This window comes from Eucalyptus grandis, chromosome 7 (genome assembly GCF_016545825.1).
Source record: "Eucalyptus grandis isolate ANBG69807.140 chromosome 7, ASM1654582v1, whole genome shotgun sequence".
NCBI lineage: Eukaryota > Viridiplantae > Streptophyta > Magnoliopsida > Myrtales > Myrtaceae > Eucalyptus > Eucalyptus grandis.
Window position 1 is genome coordinate 55,697,919 of NC_052618.1, and position 22,964 is coordinate 55,720,882.

At 38.0% G+C, this 22,964-nt stretch overlaps 1 protein-coding gene across 1 annotated transcript; it reads left to right on the top strand.

Annotated features, from left to right (window-relative positions):
* The first annotated feature begins 16,943 nt into the window (after positions 1–16,943).
* Positions 16,944–20,080, top strand: LOC104454323 (tropinone reductase homolog At5g06060). The gene is made up of 5 exons (XM_010069136.3): positions 16,944–17,085; positions 17,217–17,424; positions 19,186–19,402; positions 19,515–19,621; positions 19,714–20,080. Exons 1-5 carry the CDS (start codon positions 16,997–16,999, stop codon positions 19,906–19,908), a joined length of 816 nt encoding a protein of 271 aa, XP_010067438.1. The 5' UTR covers positions 16,944–16,996; the 3' UTR covers positions 19,909–20,080.
* Positions 20,081–22,964: the final 2,884 nt, after the last annotated feature.

Genomic DNA, 22,964 nt, shown 5'->3' on the forward strand with positions numbered 1-22,964 from the left:
TTACAGGTCGATATCATGAACATTTTTTTTTCTCTTTTTTGGGTCAATATCATGAACATTCTACTACAGAGACTGTTCTACTCTATACTTCCTCTCCTCATAACGCTCATGGCACAATATTCTGCTTCATATCTAGTGTATAGGGGCTGACCTTTCAGACACTGATCTCAGAGGTGCCGACTTTTCCTTGGCTAATGTGACAAAGGTGCACCATTTGAATGTCTATTATATCCACTTCAATCTTCTAAATGTTTATCCACTGTTTATCATATCTAGTGTCTGTAAAAACCTGTTTAATAAATGCTCCACGGATGCTCAATATCCTTAACTAACCAAGCGTTGACTGTCCAGGGAACTGATGACTCCCTCCAACGTTTGTCGAGTGGTTTGGCTTAACTTTTAGGAGCTAGTATATTTCGTATTCTAAAGAAGGAAATGGAATGAAAGTTGGTAACTAGAAAAAGGCTGAAGTTCTAAACCTACACGAATGGAAGAAGTCTCTGAGTAATCCGCTAATGTCTAATGCTTTGTCAACATCTTTTGCCACCATGTTGACTGCCACGTTGAAGAGAGTATAAATTCTTATGGCCATCAGAATAATCTGATGATGGGATTTCATGACGAAGATAAATAAAAGCGTGTGATTTATGCATTTCCCCATGCCATGACTGAATCTTCTTTGAGACTACTTAAACACATCTGCCAGTAATGTAAACAATGAGACTCGTGTGAAATGTAACGACCACCTGTTTTCTCCTGCAGGCGAGTCTAAACAATGCTAACTTGGAAGGTGCACTAGCAACAGGAAACACATCTTTTAGGGGATCAAACATAACAGGTGCAGGTACGTGAATTTTCGATTCACTTATTCTTCTAACCCTTTAATTTTCCATTCTTGGGCTCATGGGGAAAGCTAATTTGGGGCTTGCATGCCTGAGTACTTGACATTGCCAATTTAAATATCTGGTCTTTATTGCCGCTATATACCTCTGAGTTTTATCCATGGAACACCTCTTGAAATCAGAGAAATAACATTTCTCGTGATATCACAAGATTCAGATGAACACTATATTTACTCTCACTCTTCACCCAACAACACCATTGAAAATGAGAAATCTATTTAATATACTCTTCACCCTAGTTTTGGACTAAATTTCTCAATAAGTTGCAATGTTGGGATTATTAACTCCATATGTGTGCAGACTTCACAGATGTGCCTCTGAGAGACGATCAACGGGAAGAAAAACAGTCCAAGTACCAAAACTTAGTACGAAATGACACTTAAGTGCCAAAAGTTAGGAAAGTAACACTTAAGTGCCAAAATCGAAGCAAAATGGATCACTTAAGTGCCACTCCGACGAAAATCCGACCAACATACTGACGTTGTGAGTTTCTAGCAAAATAAGTGCAAAACAACGTCGTTTTGGACACTGACGTGGCTAGACAATACAAAACAACGTTATTTTTTGTGCTGACGTGGTAAAAAATAATATAAAAATTAATTAAATTATATTTAAAACTAAATTTATTTCAAACATTTAAAAATACAAATACAAATATTAAAAAATCTAAAAAAAAAAAAAAAAATTAAAAAAAGAAGAAGAAGGGGGCGGCCGAGGGTTGAGCCCTTGCCGCTGCCGCCTCCCCCACCGCCACCGGAAGGGCCGACGACGGAGGGGGAGGGTTAGCTAGGGTTGCCGGGCCCTAGCTAGGGGTCGCAAGCCCGACCGACCGACAGCGAGGGCTCGCGAGCCCTCGCCCAAATCCAACGAGGGTCGGCGGCTCTTGGCCCGGCCGAGCGAGGGCCGCTAACCCCTACCAAATGTGCGTAAGGGCTGCGACCCTCGCCCAAATCGGGGCCTCGCTGCTGGTCGGCTGGGCTCACCAACCCCTAGCTAAGGCTTGGCAACCCCAGCCGACCCTCCCCGCTCCGTCACTGGCCCTTCTTGGTAGCGGCGGCGAGGGCTCGGCCAACCACCCATTCCCTTTATTATTATTATTATTATTATTATTATTATTATTATTATTTAATTTTTTATTTTTAAATTTTTTTTTTATAAATTTTTATATTTTAAAATTTAATTTAATTAATTTTTATATTAATTTTTATCATGTCAGCGTGCAAAACGACACCGTTTTACACTTATTTCCCCGGAAAATCGCCACGTCAGCATTTTTGCCAGATTTTCACCAAAATGGCACTTAAGTGATCAATTTTGCTCCGATTTTGGCACTTAAGTGTCATTTTCCTAACTTTTGACACTTAAGTATTCCCTCGTGCCAAATTTTGGCACTTCAAGTGTCCGATACTCCAATCAATGAGAGTATCTTTGCAAAGTCGTGAATAGGTAACATATTATCACAGAGTTGGTTAATTTTGGCATAAGTGCTTGAGTGATTATATGAATTGCATTTTATTTTTTCCTTTTAGGGTGAACCCTATGATTGGAAATGCAACACGCGAGACACTACTTTGAAATTAATCACAAGACAATTTTTGTCATGCCTTAAACCTTAGGCGTACACACATCCCTCAGTGGTTGATCGAATTGCGATGTTCCCAGGATGCATCACCAACCTATTCATTTTATTGCACATGCAGAAGCAAATTTAAACAATTTCCAAATAACAACAAACATGAGATAGAAAAGTATGACAACCAATTTAAACAAAACACACTTTATAAACACAACAAGTTTATACACAAGTCTATGTCCAAAAAGAAAACCCTAGGCCCCCTACGCTTCAGACCCTTTAGTCTCGTGCTTCGAATTCTCCACACTAGAGACTTGAAAATTATAAACCATGACGGAGTGAGACAATGTCTTAGCGAGTCTACACCCTAAACCCCGATTAGGAAGATAATTCACCTAGAAGCAGTCTAAACACACATCATATAAGACTTACCTCGTCTCAACATCTCCTTACACATTAGTATAGCTCATATACATATGCATATTGCAAACATATTTAACAACTGGACCACTGCACATCAATCATCAAATAATCACAGAGGTCCTGATTATAAAGCTAAACCATTATGACACATCCCATTATGTGCCACACAATTTTATCCTATAATTAGACGTGACTATCTCAATCATACACATGTGTCCCAATTAATATGACCCATCGGCTATGTCCAACCGAACAGTTGGTAATCATCCGGCATAACTGGGGGTCGTCTCATCCCATCAAGCATGGCAATGTCTACATCTAAACGGCATTCCTGAAGGAGTATCGGTCTGGCCTCCACTGCGATCTGGCATCCATTAATGTGGGTCATTCTATATAGGAGCATCGTTCGGCGTAAACACATCGTAATGGGTTCCGATAGCAATTCCATGCATATCCAATCTCAGCCAAGATATCGTGCTTTGCACTCAAATGCCTCAATTTCAAATAATATACTTGGCATATTTTCTTCATATTAAAAACACTCGATAAAATAATTATGCGTGGGCATACGATCAGATTGAACCATAAAACGTGAGATCCTCTCTTTTAAAAATCTCATGATTTTATATTGTACCTAAAAATATTTTTTTGCGTCAAAACCCAACACCTAGTATTTTTCTAATTAAATATAAAAATTTCATATTTTTGAAATAATAAATCAAAAATCATCAATCAGCATCCAATTAAACAATTTAACACTCAATTGCACAAATCAACTACACCACAACGATCAACACGAAATTCTAACAACCGGCTATCCCAGTATAATTTACGGAAATAAATAAATAATAAAATAAATTACATTTAATTAAATAAATTATAAAATAATTAAATTAAACTACTAATTACTCTACTTACACTAATCTAACCACCTAATTTGACTTAATTAAACTAATCTAACATACTAAGCTAACTAACTAAAATCACTAACCACCTAATTGCTAAATTAACCTAATTACATAATCTAATTAACTAACTAACTAACTAATTTACTCTAACCTCACTTAAGCCTAACTAATCCCCTAATTAGCCACTAATCTACCTATAAATGTAATTAGCACCCTAATTAGGGATTAGGAGGTAAACTCACTGAATTAGCAAATAAACCAGTTCACAGCCATGGCAACGCGGAGGCAAGCAAGACTCGGGCCTACGACGACACCTAAAAAGGCCAAACTGAGGCTGGAAAAGGCCTAACACGGCTCAACTAAGGCTGAGCTTCAACCTTGCTAGAAACAGGCAAAGGGGTGGCTTGGCTTGGCCAATGGCACGGGGACGAGCTGGACGGCGGCCCGGTCGGGTGGAGCTGTAACGGTGGCTCGAGGACAGCTACAGGCACGGCTGCAACTGGCGGCTTGGCCATGAGTTGGACCTAGACACGGTGGTGCACGAGATTGGAGTCGCGGACGAGAATGGCAAGACTGAGGTTGGTTCGAGTGAGCTGGCTTCGACAAGGGCTTGCTATTTTAGTGCAAGGGTTGGTTCGGTTATGAGAAGGTGAGATGAAGCAGCAACAATTGAGAGATGAAGGAGGAGGAGAGTTGAAGAAGATGATGCTGCAGAGGGGGCGGTCGAACAAGCCTAAGAGGGAGAGAGGGATCCACCCAAAATATCTCACACTCTTTACTGCCCAACCCTAAAAGTCCTCAGCCCTTATTCAGCTGCCAAGGCTTCTTCCACAAGCCATTTCCCTCACAATTCTTCACCAAGTGACTTCAAATTGAAGGCCAAAATAGCAGCAACTCATAGCCCTACGAATTTTGCACCCAATAATCTCAAATCACACCAAACAACTTTAATTCAATGGTCTCACATGCCAAGATAGTAGCCCACGCAAAGTCCTTGCATTCCCTTCACTAATTGGCTCACTTTGAAGCCAAAACCCTCTCAAATTTACCCCTCTGAATTTTCCGGTTATAAATCACCCAATTTTGATTTTTCGCCAAAAATTCGGGCTTGTCGAAAATTCTTTACATGATGAGTCGACATTTGAAAAATAAATCGCAACACGCTGGAACTTTCGATTCCTAAAACCGAGTTCAATTTCGTGATTAATTTCAATCAAACGTGATTTTAGTGTGACATATCCTATCGAGTAGTTTTTATGAATTTTTAATACATTTGACCCGTGGTCGATTATTTTTTATCCACATTATGCATCTTCAACTCATAGGCGATTCTCGGTTGTCGTAAAAATTTCAAAATTTCAATTACGGGCACAACGTACAGCATCGATAGAAAAATCGATTTAGTGCGGTTTGAAGTGAATTTTGCAATTAGGTGAAATCACCCACACTTTAATTATGTGCCTCTATCGAAATGACCTATCTCCGGTCTCTAATCGATTATAACGATGCCGTATTGACCTTTACAGATTAGCACGGTCAAGCAATCGATTTTTGATCGAATTCTCAAGTTTGTCGCGTTTATATTCTTTAATGGTTTCATCAGATAGGTTAGTTATCTCATAAGTGATCAACTTAGAGAAAAATGTTATAAGCATGTCAATGAAAAGCCCATTTCATTTAATCGAAACAGGGTCGAAAATTAGGATGTCACAATTTTTTTGGGTACGTAGTACGGCAATGAAAGAAAGAGTTTGACTCGGCCTTATTCGTTGGTGCTGAGAATTCTATTGATCTCCAGATCTTGAGTTTGTACTTTATCTTAAGCAGGAATGATGGGCATGCTTCCTTATATATGTGAAATATCTTTATATTGAGCGGTACTCGGATAACATCTCCTCAATGCGATGATATAGATTCTATTCATCTCTCTCGCATGCTTGACATAAATCCTGTTCAATATATCTGATTTGGTACTGGCTGTTTATAATATTTCCCTCAAATCCTGTTCAATAAGCTACATTTTATGTGAGTGGAAGAAGATGAGGGTTTGTATCACCATGAGCAGTGCATGGAATCGTGGCAAATGGAACATAGCTCGATCATTTGACCTAAAGAAGGTTGCCTTATATGTGTTTGATCTTAGAGTTGATAGTTCGTCATTTTCGACTATAATTTCTTTATCATCATTCGTCAGATGTCTTCATATGAGGTTCGAACTCAAAACCACCCAACCTTAAAGGTCTAAATTCATGGATAATGCACATTTACCCTCGAGCTTTCAACCTTTATACAATATCCCTCTAAATATTTATTTTGCTGCTGTTATTTTTTCTTCGATTAGCATGTCCGGCACACATTATCATTCAGGGGTAAAAGTATATCTTCACATAAATTTTTTCTTATTAAAGTCTATCTTTTACTCTTGATTGCCATAAAAAATGAAAAATATAGAAAATGGGAGATTACATTTGCTAAACTACTATTGATTGAAAATAACCACATAATTTTGTGTTGAGGTTATTTCACATTAGTTGTAGAAAAGGCTAGTAGTTGGTTTATAAGTATGGGGAAAGTCTCCTTTTTTCAACTAGCTTTTAGAGTGAAAAAGTCTCAAAACCACCCAACGTTTATAATTATAGTTTTTAAAAGGAAATGAAGTCCTTAATTCATAAAAGAAATGACTAATCGAAAAATGACATTCTTAATTCACAAGGAAGTGGCTAACCGAAATCTAACACGGTTTTTCATATACTTGTGATTGATTTATCATATTTTTGCATTAATTAACCATTTCAAAATATAGAATGAGTATTTAATTTTTTTTTTTTTTATTTAACCTCATGTTATTGAGGCATCTTTTCTTTCTTTTCACTTAATTGTTTTCTTTTCTTAATGTATTTTATCAGTTCAATTGATATTTTCCTCAAGTTTTAACTGTTATGAAATATATGAATGGATATTTATTATATTCATCTTATATAACGTACTTATTATGGTACATTTGTATCAAATGTTCTAAGTACATCTCCCTATACAATGAACGTTCGTCTCCCTTATTCAGTACATGTATCATTCGATATATTGATATTAATGATAAGTACATTCTTGTTCTCCTATAAATATGAGTTTAAGTTTTAATGTATAATAACACAACAACACAGAAACATGACAGTGAGATACTAGAAATAAAGCTCTCTCATCTTGCTTTCTCTACTATTTCTAGTGTTCACTTGCTTTCTCTTCTCAATCTCTTCTCTATTATATATTCGCAACACAATATTTTACAACACGTTATCAGCATGAAGATCTATCGACTGAGTAAGTCATTTTTGCAAGCACGAAGATCTACCGACTGAGTAAGTAAGTTTTGCAAGGTGGGTATTCTTTTTATTAATCAACTTATACTTCATCTTCTTCTATCAATTCTTCATTTTTATTTTTCTTGGCCCGAAGCCATATTTCAAATCTAAAAGTATCCTTCTACTCCTGAAGTAGCGGTGGATATTTGGAAATCCTTTTAATTAATTTAAGAATTTTTTTTTGTAAGGATTATGGCAAATATTGAAAAGCCCAAATTCCATATCTTGAAAGTGAGTGGAAAGAATTATCTATCCTGGTGCCTTAACATAGAAATGCACCTCCAAGGCAAGGTCTTGCTAATGCAATTACAGAGGATGGAATCTCAAATGAAAAGGATAAAGCAAATGCGCTAATTTTTATTTGACGTCATTTGCATGAGAGCCTGCAGACTCAATATTTATCCATTCGAGATCCTCATATCTTGTGGAGAAGGTTGAAGGATAAGTATGATCATATCAAAATTGTTATCCTCCCTCAAGTACAATATGATTGGCAAAATCTCATACTGCAAGATTTTAAATCAGTGTCTGACTATAATTCTGCTTTATTTGATATCGTTTTTTGGCTTTAATTATGCGGTATCAAACTCGTTGATGCAGAATTGTTAGAGAAAACTTTCTCCACCTTCCATGCTTCAAATATTGTATTACAACAGCAATACCGGTAGCGTCAGTTTGCCACATACTCTGAATTAATTTATGTGCTTCTTACTGCCGAGCAAACTAATGAATTACTGCTAAAAAATCATGATCTTAGACCTGCTGGCTCAAAAGCATTGCCTAAAGCACATGCTAACTTTGAGAAAAATACTGGTCATTTTAAGGGCTATAAGCGCAAGCAAGAACATAATCCTAGAAGGGATGGCAAAAAATTTAACCGCCCTAAGAAATCAAACTTTGGCCTGAATTATGGCAAAGAAAAGAAGCCAAAGAATGTGATTAATGAAAGTATTTGTCATCGCTATGGCATGACTGGGCATTGGTCACGTACCTGTCGTACGCCAAAACATTTTGTTGACCTATACCAAATATTTTTAAAGAATACGGGCAAGCGTGGTGAATCTCATACCATTGAAATCAATCCTACTACCATAACCACTGTTGAGGCCAATAATATCTCCGTTGGTGGGACTCCTCTTACTCCTGAAGTAGCAAATGCATCATTGGATGTCTCTGATTTCTTTGAGGATCTCTTATTACTTTGATGAATCAGATTGATTGATGATAATTTGAATTTCGAATTTTATGTTATTTCACTTTAAATGTATTACTTTTTATTGTTCTTTATGAAATGCTTATGAACCTTATATAATATTTATTTTTTGAAATTTTATTCGACTATATAACTAATCTGCAATTTTTATGATACTTGACACCTGAAATTGTCAATATAAATTCAAATGGAAAATACCGAGAAAAAGGAAGATGTTTGTTTGCTTGATAGTGCAACAATACATACTATATGTTGTAGTAGACACTTTTTCTCGAGTATGACATTGCGTAAGGCACAAATCCATACAATATTAGGTCCGGTTCCAATTATTGATGGTTTTGGGAATGCTAAAATTATTTGCCAATCCTGCATATTGAGAATGCATTTCTAAGCATTCGATCAAAAAGAAATCTACTCAGTTTCAAAGATGTACACCGTAATGGGTACCATATTGAGACTATTTATGAGCAAGATAAGGAATATATTGGTATTTCTTCTTATAAGATGGGCCTGAAAACCATCCATGAGAAGCTAAAAACTTCTTCTATGGGTTTGTATTGTGTCATGATTAAGGTTGTTAAAACATACGCCACCACATCTTGGAGATTGGTAAGCCTTGATCAGTTTGGACTGTGGCATGATCGCCTTGATCATCCTAGTGCTTCAATGATGCGTAGTATAATTCAAAATACAAAATAGCACCATTTAAATGATATAAATGTATTGTTATCCAAAGATTATAATTGTGAGGCTTGCTCACAAGGAAAGCTCATTATCAAACCTTCTATAACAAAGGTTAATTTTGAATCTCTTTTATTCTTGCAAAGAATTCAAGGTGATATTTGTGGACCAATACAACCACCAAGTGAACCATTTCGATATTTTATGGTATTAGTGGACGCATCCTGTAGATGGTCCCTTGTTTGCCTATTATTTATGTGCAATGTCACCTTTGCACGTTTACTTGCGCACTTAAAGTGTGGTGTACGATAGGATCAAAGATATTATCTCTCGAAAACGAAGGGAAAAGAATCAGGAATCCGCTCCAGAAGAGCCTGGCGTTGTGCTTGCTCCCAAAGAGCTTATTACCCCTGAAAAGGCGCAAACCCATGAAAGGAACACTAACCCCGGAATACCGAAAATTCCATTGTAATGAAATTTAGGATCGAAATGAAATCATCATTGATGATGCTTTTGTATTCTCAGTTGCTCATAAAATTATAGATGATGATTGTGAGCCGCAATCTATTATTGAATGTCGTCAAAAGCAATATTGGCCTAAGTGGGAGGAAGCAATTAAAGATGAATTAGCTTCCCTAACTAAACGAGATGTTTTTGGACCTATAACTTGTATCCCTGATAATGTAAAACCCGTTGGATATAAATGGGTATTTATCCAAAAATGAAATGAGAAAAACGAGGTTGTCAAGTATAAAGCCTGACTCGTTGCCCAAGGATTCTCCCAGAGACCTGGGATTGATTATAATGAGACATATTCACCTGTGATAGATATTATTACATTTCGTTTTCTCGTTAGCCTAATAATCTTTGAAAGATTGGAAATGTGTCTTATGGACGTTGTGACGGCATATTTATATGGCTCATTAGACTCTGATATTTATATGAAAATTCCCGAGGGATTCAAAATGCCTGAAGCATGCACTCCTTGCAATTTATTCTCAATAAAATTGCAAAGATCATTGTATGGGTTAAAGCAATCCGGTCGCATGTGGTATCAACGCCTAAGTGAGAACCTAATTAAGGAAAGGTACAAGAATGATCCTATTTGCCCATGCGTGTTTATTAAGAAATCAAAAATCGGATTTGCTATTGTAGCAGTTTATGTCGACGATATAAATTTAATTGGAACTCCAGAAGAGTTAACTGAAACCGCTGAATATTTGAAAATGGAGTTTGAAGTTAAAGATTTGAGTAAAACCAAACTTTGTCTTGATCTAGAGCTTAAGCATAAAGCAAATGGAATAATAATTCATCAATCAGCATATGTTAAAAGATTGCTTAAATATTTCAACATGGACAAAGCTCACCCATTGAGCACCCCTATGGTTGTAAGATTTCTAGATCCCCAAAAGGACCCATTTCGTCCTAGAGAATCTGATGAAGAGATACTTGGTCATGAAGTACCATATCTCAATGCAATTGGGGCTTTGATGTACTTGACACAGTGTACGAGACCAGATATCGCTTTTACGGTAAATTTATTGGCACGTTTTAGTTCCGAGCCAACTCGGAGACATTGGAATTGAGTTAAACATATTTTCCGTTATCTCCGAGGAACCATAGATTTGGGATTATATTATTTCAAGGATTCCACTAACTCTGGTTTAGTTAGATATGTTGATACTGGATATAGATCCCATCCACATAAGACTCGCTCTCAAACCGGGTATTTATTTTGTTATAACGGCACCGCTATTTCTTGGCGTTCTACGAAGCAATCGCTAGTAGCTACATCTTCTAACCACTTTGAGATTATTGCTTTATATGAAGCTGGAAGAGAGTGTGTTTGATTAAAATCCGTTATAACACATATTCATAATTCTTGTTGCTTAATACCGGTTACAAATTCTCCCGCTATAATTTATGAAGATAATGCTGCTTGTGTTGTACAAGTCAGGGGAGGATATATCAAAGGTGATAGGACCAAGCATATCTCGCTGAAATTTTTCTATACTCATTAACTCTAAGAAAATTGACAAATTGATGTTAAACAGATTCGATCCATAAATAATCTTGCAGATCTTTTTACCAAATCATTGCCAACATCAAGTTTTGAGAAATTAGTATATGGCATTGGTATGCGGCGAGTTCATAAGATGCAAGATTGATTAGCCCCAGAAGTGGCTATATGGCTTAATTGAGGGGGAGATATTATGAACTATGCATTGCAGCATTGATATGCGGCGAGTTCACAAGATGCAATAATGATTAGCCCTAAGAGTGGCTATATATGCATTGCACTCTTTTTTTTTTATGTCCGGTTTTTTCCCATAGGATTTTTCCGGCTTAAAGTTCTTAACGAGGCAATTAATACATCCATAAAAGGGAGAGATCATAACATTTGTGCTCTGCACTCTTTTTCCCTTTTGTCCGGTTTTTATCCTACTGGGTTTTTCCGGCTTAAGGTTTTTAATGAGGTAGTATCATTCAATGCACATTCGTAATGAATATAATGAATATTCAAGGGGGAGTGTTATGAAATACATGAATGAATATTTCATTATATTCATCTTATCCAACGTACTTATTATGGTACATTTGTATCAAATGTTCTAAGTACATCTCCCTATACAATGAACGTTTGTCTCCCTTATCCAATATATGTATCATTCGATATATTGATATTAATGATAAGTACATTCTTGTTCTCCTATAAATAGGAGTTTAAGTTTTTATGTATAATAACACAACAATACAGAAACACGACAGTAAGATACTAGAAATAAAGCTCTCTCATCTTTCTTTCTCTACTATTTCTGGTATTTACTTGCTTTCTCTTCTCAATCTCTTCTCAATCTCTTCTCTATTATATATTCGCAACACAATATTTTACAACATTAACTACTTTTTAGTATTATTATTGATACTCATTTTATGCGATATGATGTTTTAGTTAATTTAATTTTCACCAACTTTTTTTTTTATTTTTCACGTCTTTTAACAAAATCATGGGTGAAAGGCGGACTTCTATTAAAAAAGAAAAAAGAAGATCTAAGCACACATCTATGCCTTAGAAGTTACTAATTAACGGAAAATATAACGAATGGTTAAGTTAACAATAATAACAAAATGTAAGTTCAAGGGTTAATGCGTGATAATTGAAAATTTATAATAAATGTGTATTAATCCGAAAGTTTGGGAAATTTGGTATAATTTCACTTAGAGTATTCTTCCTATTCCTTGAACTTTAAATTAATGTACAATACCATTCTTGAATTTTGAATTTATTTAATACGATCTCTAAACTTAGTTTTTAAATAAAAATGTTCAATATTTTGGTTCAATTTTTTCTAGTTCGGTGACAATGTTGAACATTTTTATACAGTCAAAACACTAAATTGAATATATATGAAAAGTTAGAAATCATATTGAATAAATTAAAATATTAAGAGTAATATTATATATTAAGTGAAAGTTGAAGGATCACGTTAAGTCAACTCTTTTCCGTGTCATTTACCCAAAATCCAAAGGAGAAAATCGAAGAGACGAAGTTCACATGACGTGGCTTGGATAGCAAATGCCTCTTCCAAGTCTCGTACGTCGAGAAAATATTGGGTGGTCCGGGACCTCCACGTCAGCGTGGTCCCCGGCCACTCACGAGATGCCATGTGGAGGGGTGGGCCCCACTTGGTATCTTCTGCCTTCTTCCCTTCTCTCTCTCCTCTTCCTAGCCTGCCGATGCCCTCTCTCCTCCTAGCCTGCACGCTCTCTCTCCTGTCAAAGCATTTATTGTAGACATTTTTCTCTTTCCTTCATATGAGAAAGAAAACGGCCGTTCGGACGCACGTCCCTCTCCATTTCTTTCCTTTCAAATTTTTGAATCTGAAATTCTCTCTCCGCGCTTGTTCTCTCCTCACGTTCTTTCCTTCGCACTCCCGCTCAAGAAAAACCTCTCTCCTCTTTTCAATTTTCAAGGGCTCTCTCTCTCCTCGGGTTCTTTCCTTCGTCTTCCTCCCTCATCGGCGACGACCCAAGCGAGAAGCTTGCTCAAAATCAGTAGCAACGGGCTCCAGCCATCAAGGAACGCGATGGTGACCCTAAGCATAAGCACGGGGTGCAATTAGGGGTGTGCATGGTCCGGGCAGGCGGTTCCCGACCTAGAACCGGGAACCGCCCACTAAGGACCGGTTTCGAAAAATTGGAACCGGGATCCACCCGTTTGTTGCATGGATCCACCCGGGAACCGGACCGCCGGTCCGGTCCGGTTCTTGGGTGGATCCGTGGAACCAATATTGACGCGAAACAATTTTGTTTTTCAACATAGAACGACTACGTGACATCAAAGCAAGCCAAAAAAAGAAAAACCAAATTTAAGTACGTGGAACAAAAATTCATTTGTTGCAACTATAAATGCAACTAATGAAGGATTGGATGTACGTAAGTTGATATAGAGGTAGAGAGAGTAGTAAGTGTTCAGGAAAAATGGGTCTCTCTTAAAGCTATGAACTGGACATATCCCTCATAAGGTTCGGCAAAATATCACAAGTCGCACAAACAAATCAAAGGAGGTGAAATGAGGCACCATCCAAACAAATGAAAACAAAAGAAGTGCAACTAAACAAGACTTTATTGAATACATCACCTTCATCATTATATTAATAAATAAACTAAACAACCAAAAAGCATAAGAATTCCCCAATATTCAGCTTTGTATTCATCCTCGATAGAAACAATTGCCACAAAACAATTGCTTTGTATTCAATTTTAGTAATTTTTTTTTTAATATTAAAAGGGAACCGGTCCGGTCCGGGTGGGCGGATCCGCCCATGGAACCGGGAACCGGACCGGTTCCCACCAGTTCCCAAAAATTGGAACCGGGAACCGGACCGGTTCCCTCAAGAACTGCCGGTTCCGGGCGGTTCCGGTCCGGTTCCGGGCGGTCCGAGCGGTCCGGGCGGTTCCCGGGTATTTTGCACACCCCTAGGTGCAATTCGACTTGGCAGAGATCTCCCTCCGGGATTCCTTCCTTCGTCTTCCTTCCTCATCGGTAACGACCCAAGAGAGAAGCTCGCTCAGAGTAAGCAGAATCAGCAGCAACAGACCTTGACCATTAAGGAACGCGATGGCAACCCCGAACGGAAGCACGAGGTGCAATTTGACTTGGTGGAGATCTCCCTCCGAGGACCGCGACCCCTTCTTCTTGCCCGTCGATCTGTCTTGACTGAGATCTCCCTCCGGGACTGCGACCCCGTCTTCCTGCTCGCTGATCTGTTTATGTTTCGCAAGGGTTAATAGATCGTGGTCTTTTTTTGCCATTTTAGTTGCAGCTGATCATCTCTCTCTGCGGCACGTATCTGGGCAGGCCACACTCTCCACCATCTTTGCCCATCTCATCTCCCCTCCCACCTTCCTCCATACTTTCATAACTTCCTCTCCTTTCCTACTTGACCCTTTTTCTCTCTCTCGGAGCGAGCTTGGGACGCATAACAATCGAAGCTGCTGACAAGGCCGTGGAAAAAGCAAAAGCTGATTCCGTCTCGCATGAACTGAACCCCATCTTGCGGAGGATGATGTGAGAGAGATATTGGATGCCACGCCGATCGAGGAGGTCGCTGGTGACAGCATTCATGAAGGGTTTGCTTGTTGCTTGTGGGGGTATGCAGACACGCCCCCGAGATATGGAAAATCGTCGGCCTAGACTTCCTTCTGTTTCATGGAGCACCATTTGGCGCTCTGCATTGTTCTTTCCCTGTCTGTAACCGAGGTCTAAAATTGATCATGGTGATCTCGATGAAAAAATAAAATGAGGCATTGTTAAGTCCCTTGGATATGGAGGGGAAAGCATGTAGTTAAGTCCATAAGTTTGAAGAAATGTGCTATTTTCTGAAATAATCATCAATAATAATGTTGCAATTTGCTGTTGTTTGTTACCATTTTGCAGATTTCTAGCTTTATGGTACACAAAATGTAGAATGCTCTTCCATGTTGGTATATTTTTTAAAAACTTTTGTCACTTGTCGAACCCATTTATAATTTAACGACATTGTTTGTCTAACTTACCAACGTGTTCATTTGCTCGCTTCAAATGTACCAACTTCACTTATAATTTACCAACATTGTTTGTCCAACTTACTAATCTTTTAGAATTTGGCATATACAGTTGCCTTTTTAATCTGCTTTGTTTTTGTTTCATCTATCATGGCATTGTTTGCCATTTTGTCGTCTCTAATAATGAGCTTGCGGGGCTTGTTCAGTTATTCTCATGGCATTATCAACCTAAAAGGATGAAGGCGACACCATCATCTGTTCAAATCGTGCTAGTCAGCGTTTTTCTATTGCTTGGAATTAGCACATCAATTTAAGAAAAGCAGGTTCATTCTACCCAGATACAATAATCTAATCGAAATTTTCTGGCAAAGTGAAAGAATATTGTAAATCATTATAGCAAAACACAATCCAAGAATCTTTAGTATCATAATAAGCAGCAATTTCTAGTATCAAGGCAAGTATTCTATGCAACAGAGCAAGAAAGGTTCGCCCACAAAACCTTGATCTTAAAATTAAGCAAAAGCAAAGGAAGCAATGTGAAAATTATGATCTCTAACGCCGGCCAAAGCTTGATTCACTGAATGATCACAAATGTGTCATTGGATTTAAGCATTTCATTTACATACACAGCAGGTATATTTGAAATTCAGTGATGACAACTGATTCTGCAGAGAGCTTCACACGTTTTTTTGGACAAGAAAAAAGAAAGAAAAACAAAGAGAAAGATGGGGTTCGGTTCATGCGAGACGGAATCGGCTTTTGCTTTTTCTGCGGCATTGTCAGCAGCTTCCATTGTTATGCGTCCCAAGCTCGCTCCGAGAGAGAGAAAAAGGGTCAAGCGGGAAAGGAGAGGAAGTTATGAAAGTATGGAGGAAGGCGGGAGGGGAGGGGAGATGGGCAAAGATGGTGGAGAGTGTGGCCTGCCCAGATACGCGCCGCAGAGAGAGATGATCAGCTGCAACTAAAATGGCAAAAAAAGACCACGATCTATTAACCCTTGCGGAACATAAACAGATCAGAAAGCGAGCAGAAGATGGGGTCGCATCCCGAGGGAGATCTCGATCAAGACAGACGACGGCAAGAAGAAGGGGTCGCGGTCCTCGGAGGGAGATCTCCACCAGGTCAAATTGCACCTCGTGCTTCCGTTCGGGGTTGCCATCGCGTTCCTTAATGGTCAAGGTCTGTTGCTGCTGATTCTGCTTACTCTAAGCGAGCTTCTCTCTTGGGTTGTTGCCGATGAGGAAGGAAGACGAAGGAAGGAATCCCGAAGGGAGATCTCCGCCAAGTCAAATTGCACCCTATGCTTCCGCTTAGGGTCACCATTGCGTTCCTTGATGGCTGGAGCCCGTTGCTACTGATTCTGAGCAAGCTTCTCGCTTGGGTCGTCGCCGATGAGGGAGGAAGACGAAGGAAAGAACCTGAGGAGAGAGAGAGCCCTTGAAAATTGAAAAGAGGAGAGAGGTTTTTCTTGAGCGGGAGTGTGAAGGAAAGAACGTGAGGAGAGAGAATTTCAGATTCAAAAATTTGAAAGGAAAGAAATGGAGAGGGACGTGCATCTGAACGGCTGTTTTCTTTCTCATACAAAGGAAAGAGAAAAATGTCTGCAATAAATGCTCTAACAGGAGAGAGAGCGTGCAGGCTAGGAGGAGAGAGGGCATCGGCAGGCTAGGAAGAGGAGAGAGAGAGGGGAAGAAGGCAGAAGATACCAAGTGGGGCCCACCCCTCCACATGGCATCTCGTGAGTGGCCGGGGACCACGCTGACGTGGAGGTCCCGAACCACCCATTATTTTCTCCTCGTACGTCTCTCTCCCCTTTGAAACATCCGCCACCTCATTTTTTACACTCCCACCCGCAAACCAGAGCGAAGAGTCTTCTGAGCTTTGAATCAATGGCAGCGGCGCAGAAGAACGACAGAGAATCGCGCTGGACTCTCCGAGGCACGACTGCTCTCGTCACCGGCGGCACTCGCGGAATCGGGTAATCTCGTCCTTGTCCTCTCACTCTGTCTCTCTCTCTATTCTTTTCTCCGCTTAAATCGTTGGGACAGCTTCGCATTCATTGGTCGGGCCGATAAAGTTCCTGCCGTTTGGAATTTGAACCCGCCTCAGGCACGCGATAGTGGAGGAGCTGAGCGGGTTCGGTGCAACCGTGCACACCTGCTCGAGGAACGGGGAGGAGCTGAGCAAGTGCTTGAAGGAATGGGAAGGCAAGGGCCTTGCGGTCACCGGGTCGGTCTGCGATCTGTCTTCTCGTGACCAGCGAGAGAATCTGATCAAGGAGGTTTCCTCTAAGTTCGGTGGCAGGCTCAACATTCTCGTAAGTTCTGATTGTTGTGTTCGCATTTGTTGTCTGCAGTAGCGGTCACTTGAGGCTATTTACGCTGCGTGAATTTTTTCGACTATGGGAAGTTTCTCATTTCTTTTTGTTAATGGTGATTTTGTCGCTGCTGTTATACTGCATGTTGTGAGGCATTGTTCTTATATGATGGCGTTGAATAAACTAGGCCCACATGCAATGGGCTGTTCTGTTTCGTAGGGATAACAATCGAAGTTCGCGGCTTTACATGTCTGGCACGATCGTTTACTTTGATGATGATTAGGGCGACTGTATCTTTAGAGTACTGCTGGTCAGCTTGTTGATTTTTTTTCACCTTTGCTCTGTGTGTGTGTGTGTGCACGAGTGCGTGCGCGCGCGATTCATGGGTTTTATATAACTTACGGGCTTCCATATTCTGGGGAAATTGCTCCCGCCTTGTCTCAGGGAACATAAATGAAGAAATGTTGGAAAAAAATGAACTATAGAGAGTTAGTTATGTGGTTATGCTGGTGGTTATCATCAGTCAACTGTATCTAGCAGCATATGGTGTAACTGAGCTGAATTAGTGATGTGCACATGCTTCTTACACGTCCCAGTTACAACATGTCTCAAATTTTAGGTGAGGTGTTTGAGGTTTAATTTCCTTCTGCGATGTTGCAAAGGTATGCTGTCAATGCCTTGCATGTAGTCGCTTTAACTAATTTGCTTCATGCTTTCCATATCTAACGATGATTAATCGAGTGAGTTGAGTGATGGTAAAGCTTGGGACATAACCTGCTTGCAAAGAAATGCCTCCATGAGAGGAGTTTAGTATTAAATATCTTACATGGCTAGAAGCTTGGTTGTAACACGGAGAGTTGGGGATTCTAAGTTTTCTACAAGTAAGATGTGAACACTGAATCAAGGAAGCTTGACAAACTTTTCAAGGATTTACCTTTCACATGCACAAGCAAATTCTGGAGTGGATATTTTGAACTTTGGTCAGTCGGGTAAAGGCAGTCCAAAGAACCACTGAACTGACTTTCATAGTTATAAGAAAGGGAAGTGTTTGGACAATGGTTCCTTGTGAGGAACGAGTTCTGTTTTTTTTATAAGCAATGCAATGGAAAGTGTCATGGAAAGAAAATAAGTGATGCACAAAATCATGTTATTCTCTGTTTCTTTCTATGTCATCTTTTCTTATAAATTTCACACTTCGGTGTACTTTTCTTGTGAATAATCTAAACTCGTCAAGTTTGGCAATTTCATAAGAAAGAATTAATCGAGGCAACACTAGCCATTCAATTGCTAGTGTTTCTCCTCAATTTCTTTCCTTGCTTTGTTTTTTAAGATTTCTGAAATTGAAACATTCTATGGTCTGTCAAGTTTCATCATTTTACACTTTTGGTTACAGACAAAATATAGGCATTCGTGCTCTGCTATGGCTATCTTTCGATATGAATTCTGCTTTCCCACTTTCTTTTTTTTTTTTTTTTTTTTTTGGTGCTTTCCCACTTTGACAAATTGCACTTTTCAGCGCCAGATATCAAAACTGTCACACTTCAGTTTTTTCCCCAAGTCAGCTATGATATTCTTTGTTGCAGCAATGACTAGTTTCCTTAGCTTAATGCTCACTAAATGCACAAATGCAAACTTTGCCTATGACAACATCAAAATGATCAATTGATAGATGAGATGACTTTATCATTTAATTGTACATCCTGATTGAAAAAAGCTGATTTATTGGACTCTGGAGATGACTATGTATGTTTCTGATGCCAGATTAACAATGCTGGAACGAATTTTAGGAAGCCAACTGTTGACTATACAGTTGAAGAATTTTCGAAAATTATGGCTACCAACTTTGATTCTGCCTATCATCTTTGCCAAATTGCTCATCCTCTCCTGAAAGCATCAGGAGCTGGTAGCATTATCTTCATTTCCTCAGTTGCTGGGGTCGTCAGTTTAGGCACTGGATCTGTTTATGCTGCCACTAAAGGTTGAAACTTTGATTTAGACTTTATTTTTTCCTCCTCCTTTCGCTTCAACATTGCTATTGAAAAGATTGCGGATCTTGAAAAACCAAATGCCCTTCATTATTTTTCTGTCAGGTGCAATTAACCAAATTACAAAGAACCTGGCTTGTGAATGGGCAAAAGACAACATTAGGAGCAACTCCATAGCTCCATGGTATACCAGGACCTCGTTTGTGGAAAATGTAATTGAACCTTTACCCTGTCTTTCATCGCCTTGTGGTTATGGCCAGCGACTTATTCTCACCGTCTCACATTTGACGAATTCACGTTGCAGCTACTGAAGAACAAGGAGCTCTACGATGGGATAATAGCTCGGACCCCACTTCAGCGTGTCGGAGAACCCAAGGAGGTCGCGTCACTAGCTGCATTCCTTTGCTTGCCGGCCGCATCATACATCACGGGTCAGGTTATCTCTGTTGATGGAGGGATGACTGTGAATGGGTTTTACCCAACTGCGTCGTTAAATTGATCGGTCGAACCAATTTGCTTCTCGATGGCATGGTCCCGACAAGGGACCCCGCTCTCTCTCTCTCTCTCTCTCTCTCTCTGAACGTTGATATAAGAACCGCAAACCAGGAATATTCTTGCTGTGACATTTGTTTTCGACTTAGCTCCAATGTTCCTGAAGTTTTCGTCCATAATAATCTCTCTCTCATGCTGGTTTTTATCCATCCCTCGCGTTGGTATCAAGAACTGCAAACCAGGAATTCTCTCTTATGACTCTGAATTGTTGAATCCCTCTTGTGTCTTATAAGCATATAGGAAATATTTTCATTTTGGCATAAGAACTTAGACTATTTGTTTCGTGAAAAATATTCATTTTCTTGAAAGTGATCGTTTATATTGCATGGACAAATGAATGAACAAAAAATAGTTCATCGTTAAAAAATGTTTAGATATGAATTATTGTTGAAAAGATTTTTTTTTATTGGCTAATTATTTTAAGTGATATAAATAATTATTTTTATAAGGACATTTTTCAAATCATTCATTTTTCGTGAAACAAATGAAACACTAATTTAAATTTTTTTTTTCATTAGTTAATAGCCAACAATGTGCGATGCTTTTATGTATTGGAGAAATAGTATATAACTTATTTGATATGATGTAGTTATACGTATTTGTGAATTTTTGTTATATATATGAGTTGTTTGGAACCTTCATAATTTAATTTTATGTGTACCCTTTTACAAGGTGTTGTGTTAGTGGTACTTGTCACTGCCATTTTAATTTGGGTTAAAATGTTAAAAAATCTCAAACCGATACGCTTTTTATGAACTTATTTAAAATTAGTATATTTGTGACAAATTTACCTTCTGTTAGTTTTCATTAAATTGTACTCTAAAATTATTAATTTGAATGACACATAACAGTTGATTGGTGTACCAGTTTAAAATGTTACTCTCCATTTATCATGGTCATACAATTTTTTTAGTTTTTTGTGATTAAATCCAATTTAACGAATGGTATATTTGTCACAAATGTATTTATTTGGGATTTTTGGCACTCGAATTGTCACAAATGTACCAGTTAAGAATTTTTTATGGTTAGTTTGGATAAATTTGTCGCATGTATACCAGTTTGGGGTTTTTCATAATCAAAAAATTATATTGGGGTAAATTTATCATACGTGTATCAATTTTAGGTAGTTCAGGTATTAATCCTTTTAATTTTAAGTTACATGACAATTCGAGCAATATGCACACAAATGTCTAGTTATATGTGATTTGAGATCCTTTGGTGAGGGTGAGGAGAGGCGATCAACACACAGGCTTGGATTGGGCCTCGTTGAGCTTTCAATGGCAAATTATTGGGCTGAGAGCCTTAGACACCATGCCAAACCTGAATCCTCTTTTTCAAAAAAAAAAATTCATTTGTTCAGTGAAAAATAATTGATATTGAATATATTTTTTTAGAATATAAATATTTGTATCGTTTGAAATAATTAATTAATAAAAAAATTATCATTTTTTTGAAGAATGATGAAAATGTTTTTCTATAAATAATATAATTATATAAACGGTTGCTTTTAGAAAATTTATTTTAAAAGTTATTTATTTTTCATGGAATAAATTTACCGAACCATGCTCAATCTGTCAAATCGGTCTGGAATGATGTGTCAACCGAATTCGGGATCGCGAATTTATTATGACTTTAATGAACAGAAGGCGGTAGATGATTTAGCCCGGGATTTGGGGGAAGAATTTCAAAGTTTGGCCAGCTAAGGTAGGCGTTTGCCTGCTTGTGTTTGGTAAGGTTTAGATCGTACTTTTATTTAATGTTGGAAATTCCTAAACGTTAAAAAGAGAGAGAGAGATAGGCAACACCCGAATTTGTTTTAAATTCTTTCAATATTTTTTTTAAAATTAAAGCAGTGCTTTCCATTTTGGCTGAAAATCCAAAGGAAGTTGCTTCGTTGGCTTAGAACGAGAACAAAAAGCACTCCCTAAATCGAGATTATGTGGAGTAAAACTAAATCAGTATATAATTTGTAGTATTTTAAAGAAATCATCCAAATTGGGAAAATATCTTTAGAATATGACAACCGCCATATCGTAAATACACTGCACCGTAGCCGAAATACCGCCCCACCTAGCCAACTATGACCCAAAAGACTGCACGTAGAGTTCTTGTCCTTTTTGTTGATTTTTCATTTTTCTCGAGAAATAGAAAATATCCAGAGACCTATAATAGTGAAAATGCAAAAGATTTATTTATAATCAATTTTGCAAAATCGCCTAATTACTAAATATTCGAATTATTTGTTGATAGAGGGAAATTATTCATGGAACAGTTATACATGAATAATACAAAAAACGTTTCATGGACCCTTCTTTTCAAAGATTTTGCGAGATGAAAAGAATGTTAAAATACATAAGAGGTATACTTAAATGATTAAATGGATACACTTTGAATACGTAGGTAGTCGAATATTTTATTTTTAAATTCCACATCCAACCGTTGATATGGATAATTCTATTTCTAGCAAGGTGACTAACTATTCATGTTAATGTCAACGGGGACGAGAGAAGATGTACGTAAAAAAGATGCAAAATTCATGCATTCAATAGTAATTGTGATTAAATTATGTATTTGTCCATTTATGGAATGTTCGCAGTGCAAACTAGCTGACATGCCTAGGTTAAGCAAGTGCGTGATTAATCGTAAGTCCTACAACATTATCAACTAACAATGCATTCATAACTTTATTTATGCTTACAAAAAAAAAAAAAAAAAACTCCAACATTATTTTGTTCTTTTACTTAATATGCAAAATATTTTCTTGAAAGAAAACTAAATGAATATTTTTCCGATTCTCTTTAATAATTGAAAACGAGAGAAAATTCTGAAATTTCTCACACAGTGTAAGAGGTTGATCAAATGCGGGATTATAAAATAAAATTACCAAGTGCTACATTTTTAATAAAAACCGAAATTATATTTTTTTTCTCACCTTTTCTTTCCGTTTGGTCGATTCATTAGGAAAACACACAAGTGAGGTAATCAGGTAAATCTCTCCCTTAG

Coding starts and splice junctions, on each gene's coding strand:
- LOC104454323 (XM_010069136.3), top strand. CDS start 16,997: ATGGCAGCGGCGCAGAAGAACGACAGAGAATCGCGCTGGACTCTCCGA. Junction 17,425..19,185: donor GTGGCAGGCTCAACATTCTC/GTAAGTTCTGAT, acceptor TTCTGATGCCAG/ATTAACAATGCTGGAACGAA. Junction 19,403..19,514: donor TGTTTATGCTGCCACTAAAG/GTTGAAACTTTG, acceptor TTTTTCTGTCAG/GTGCAATTAACCAAATTACA.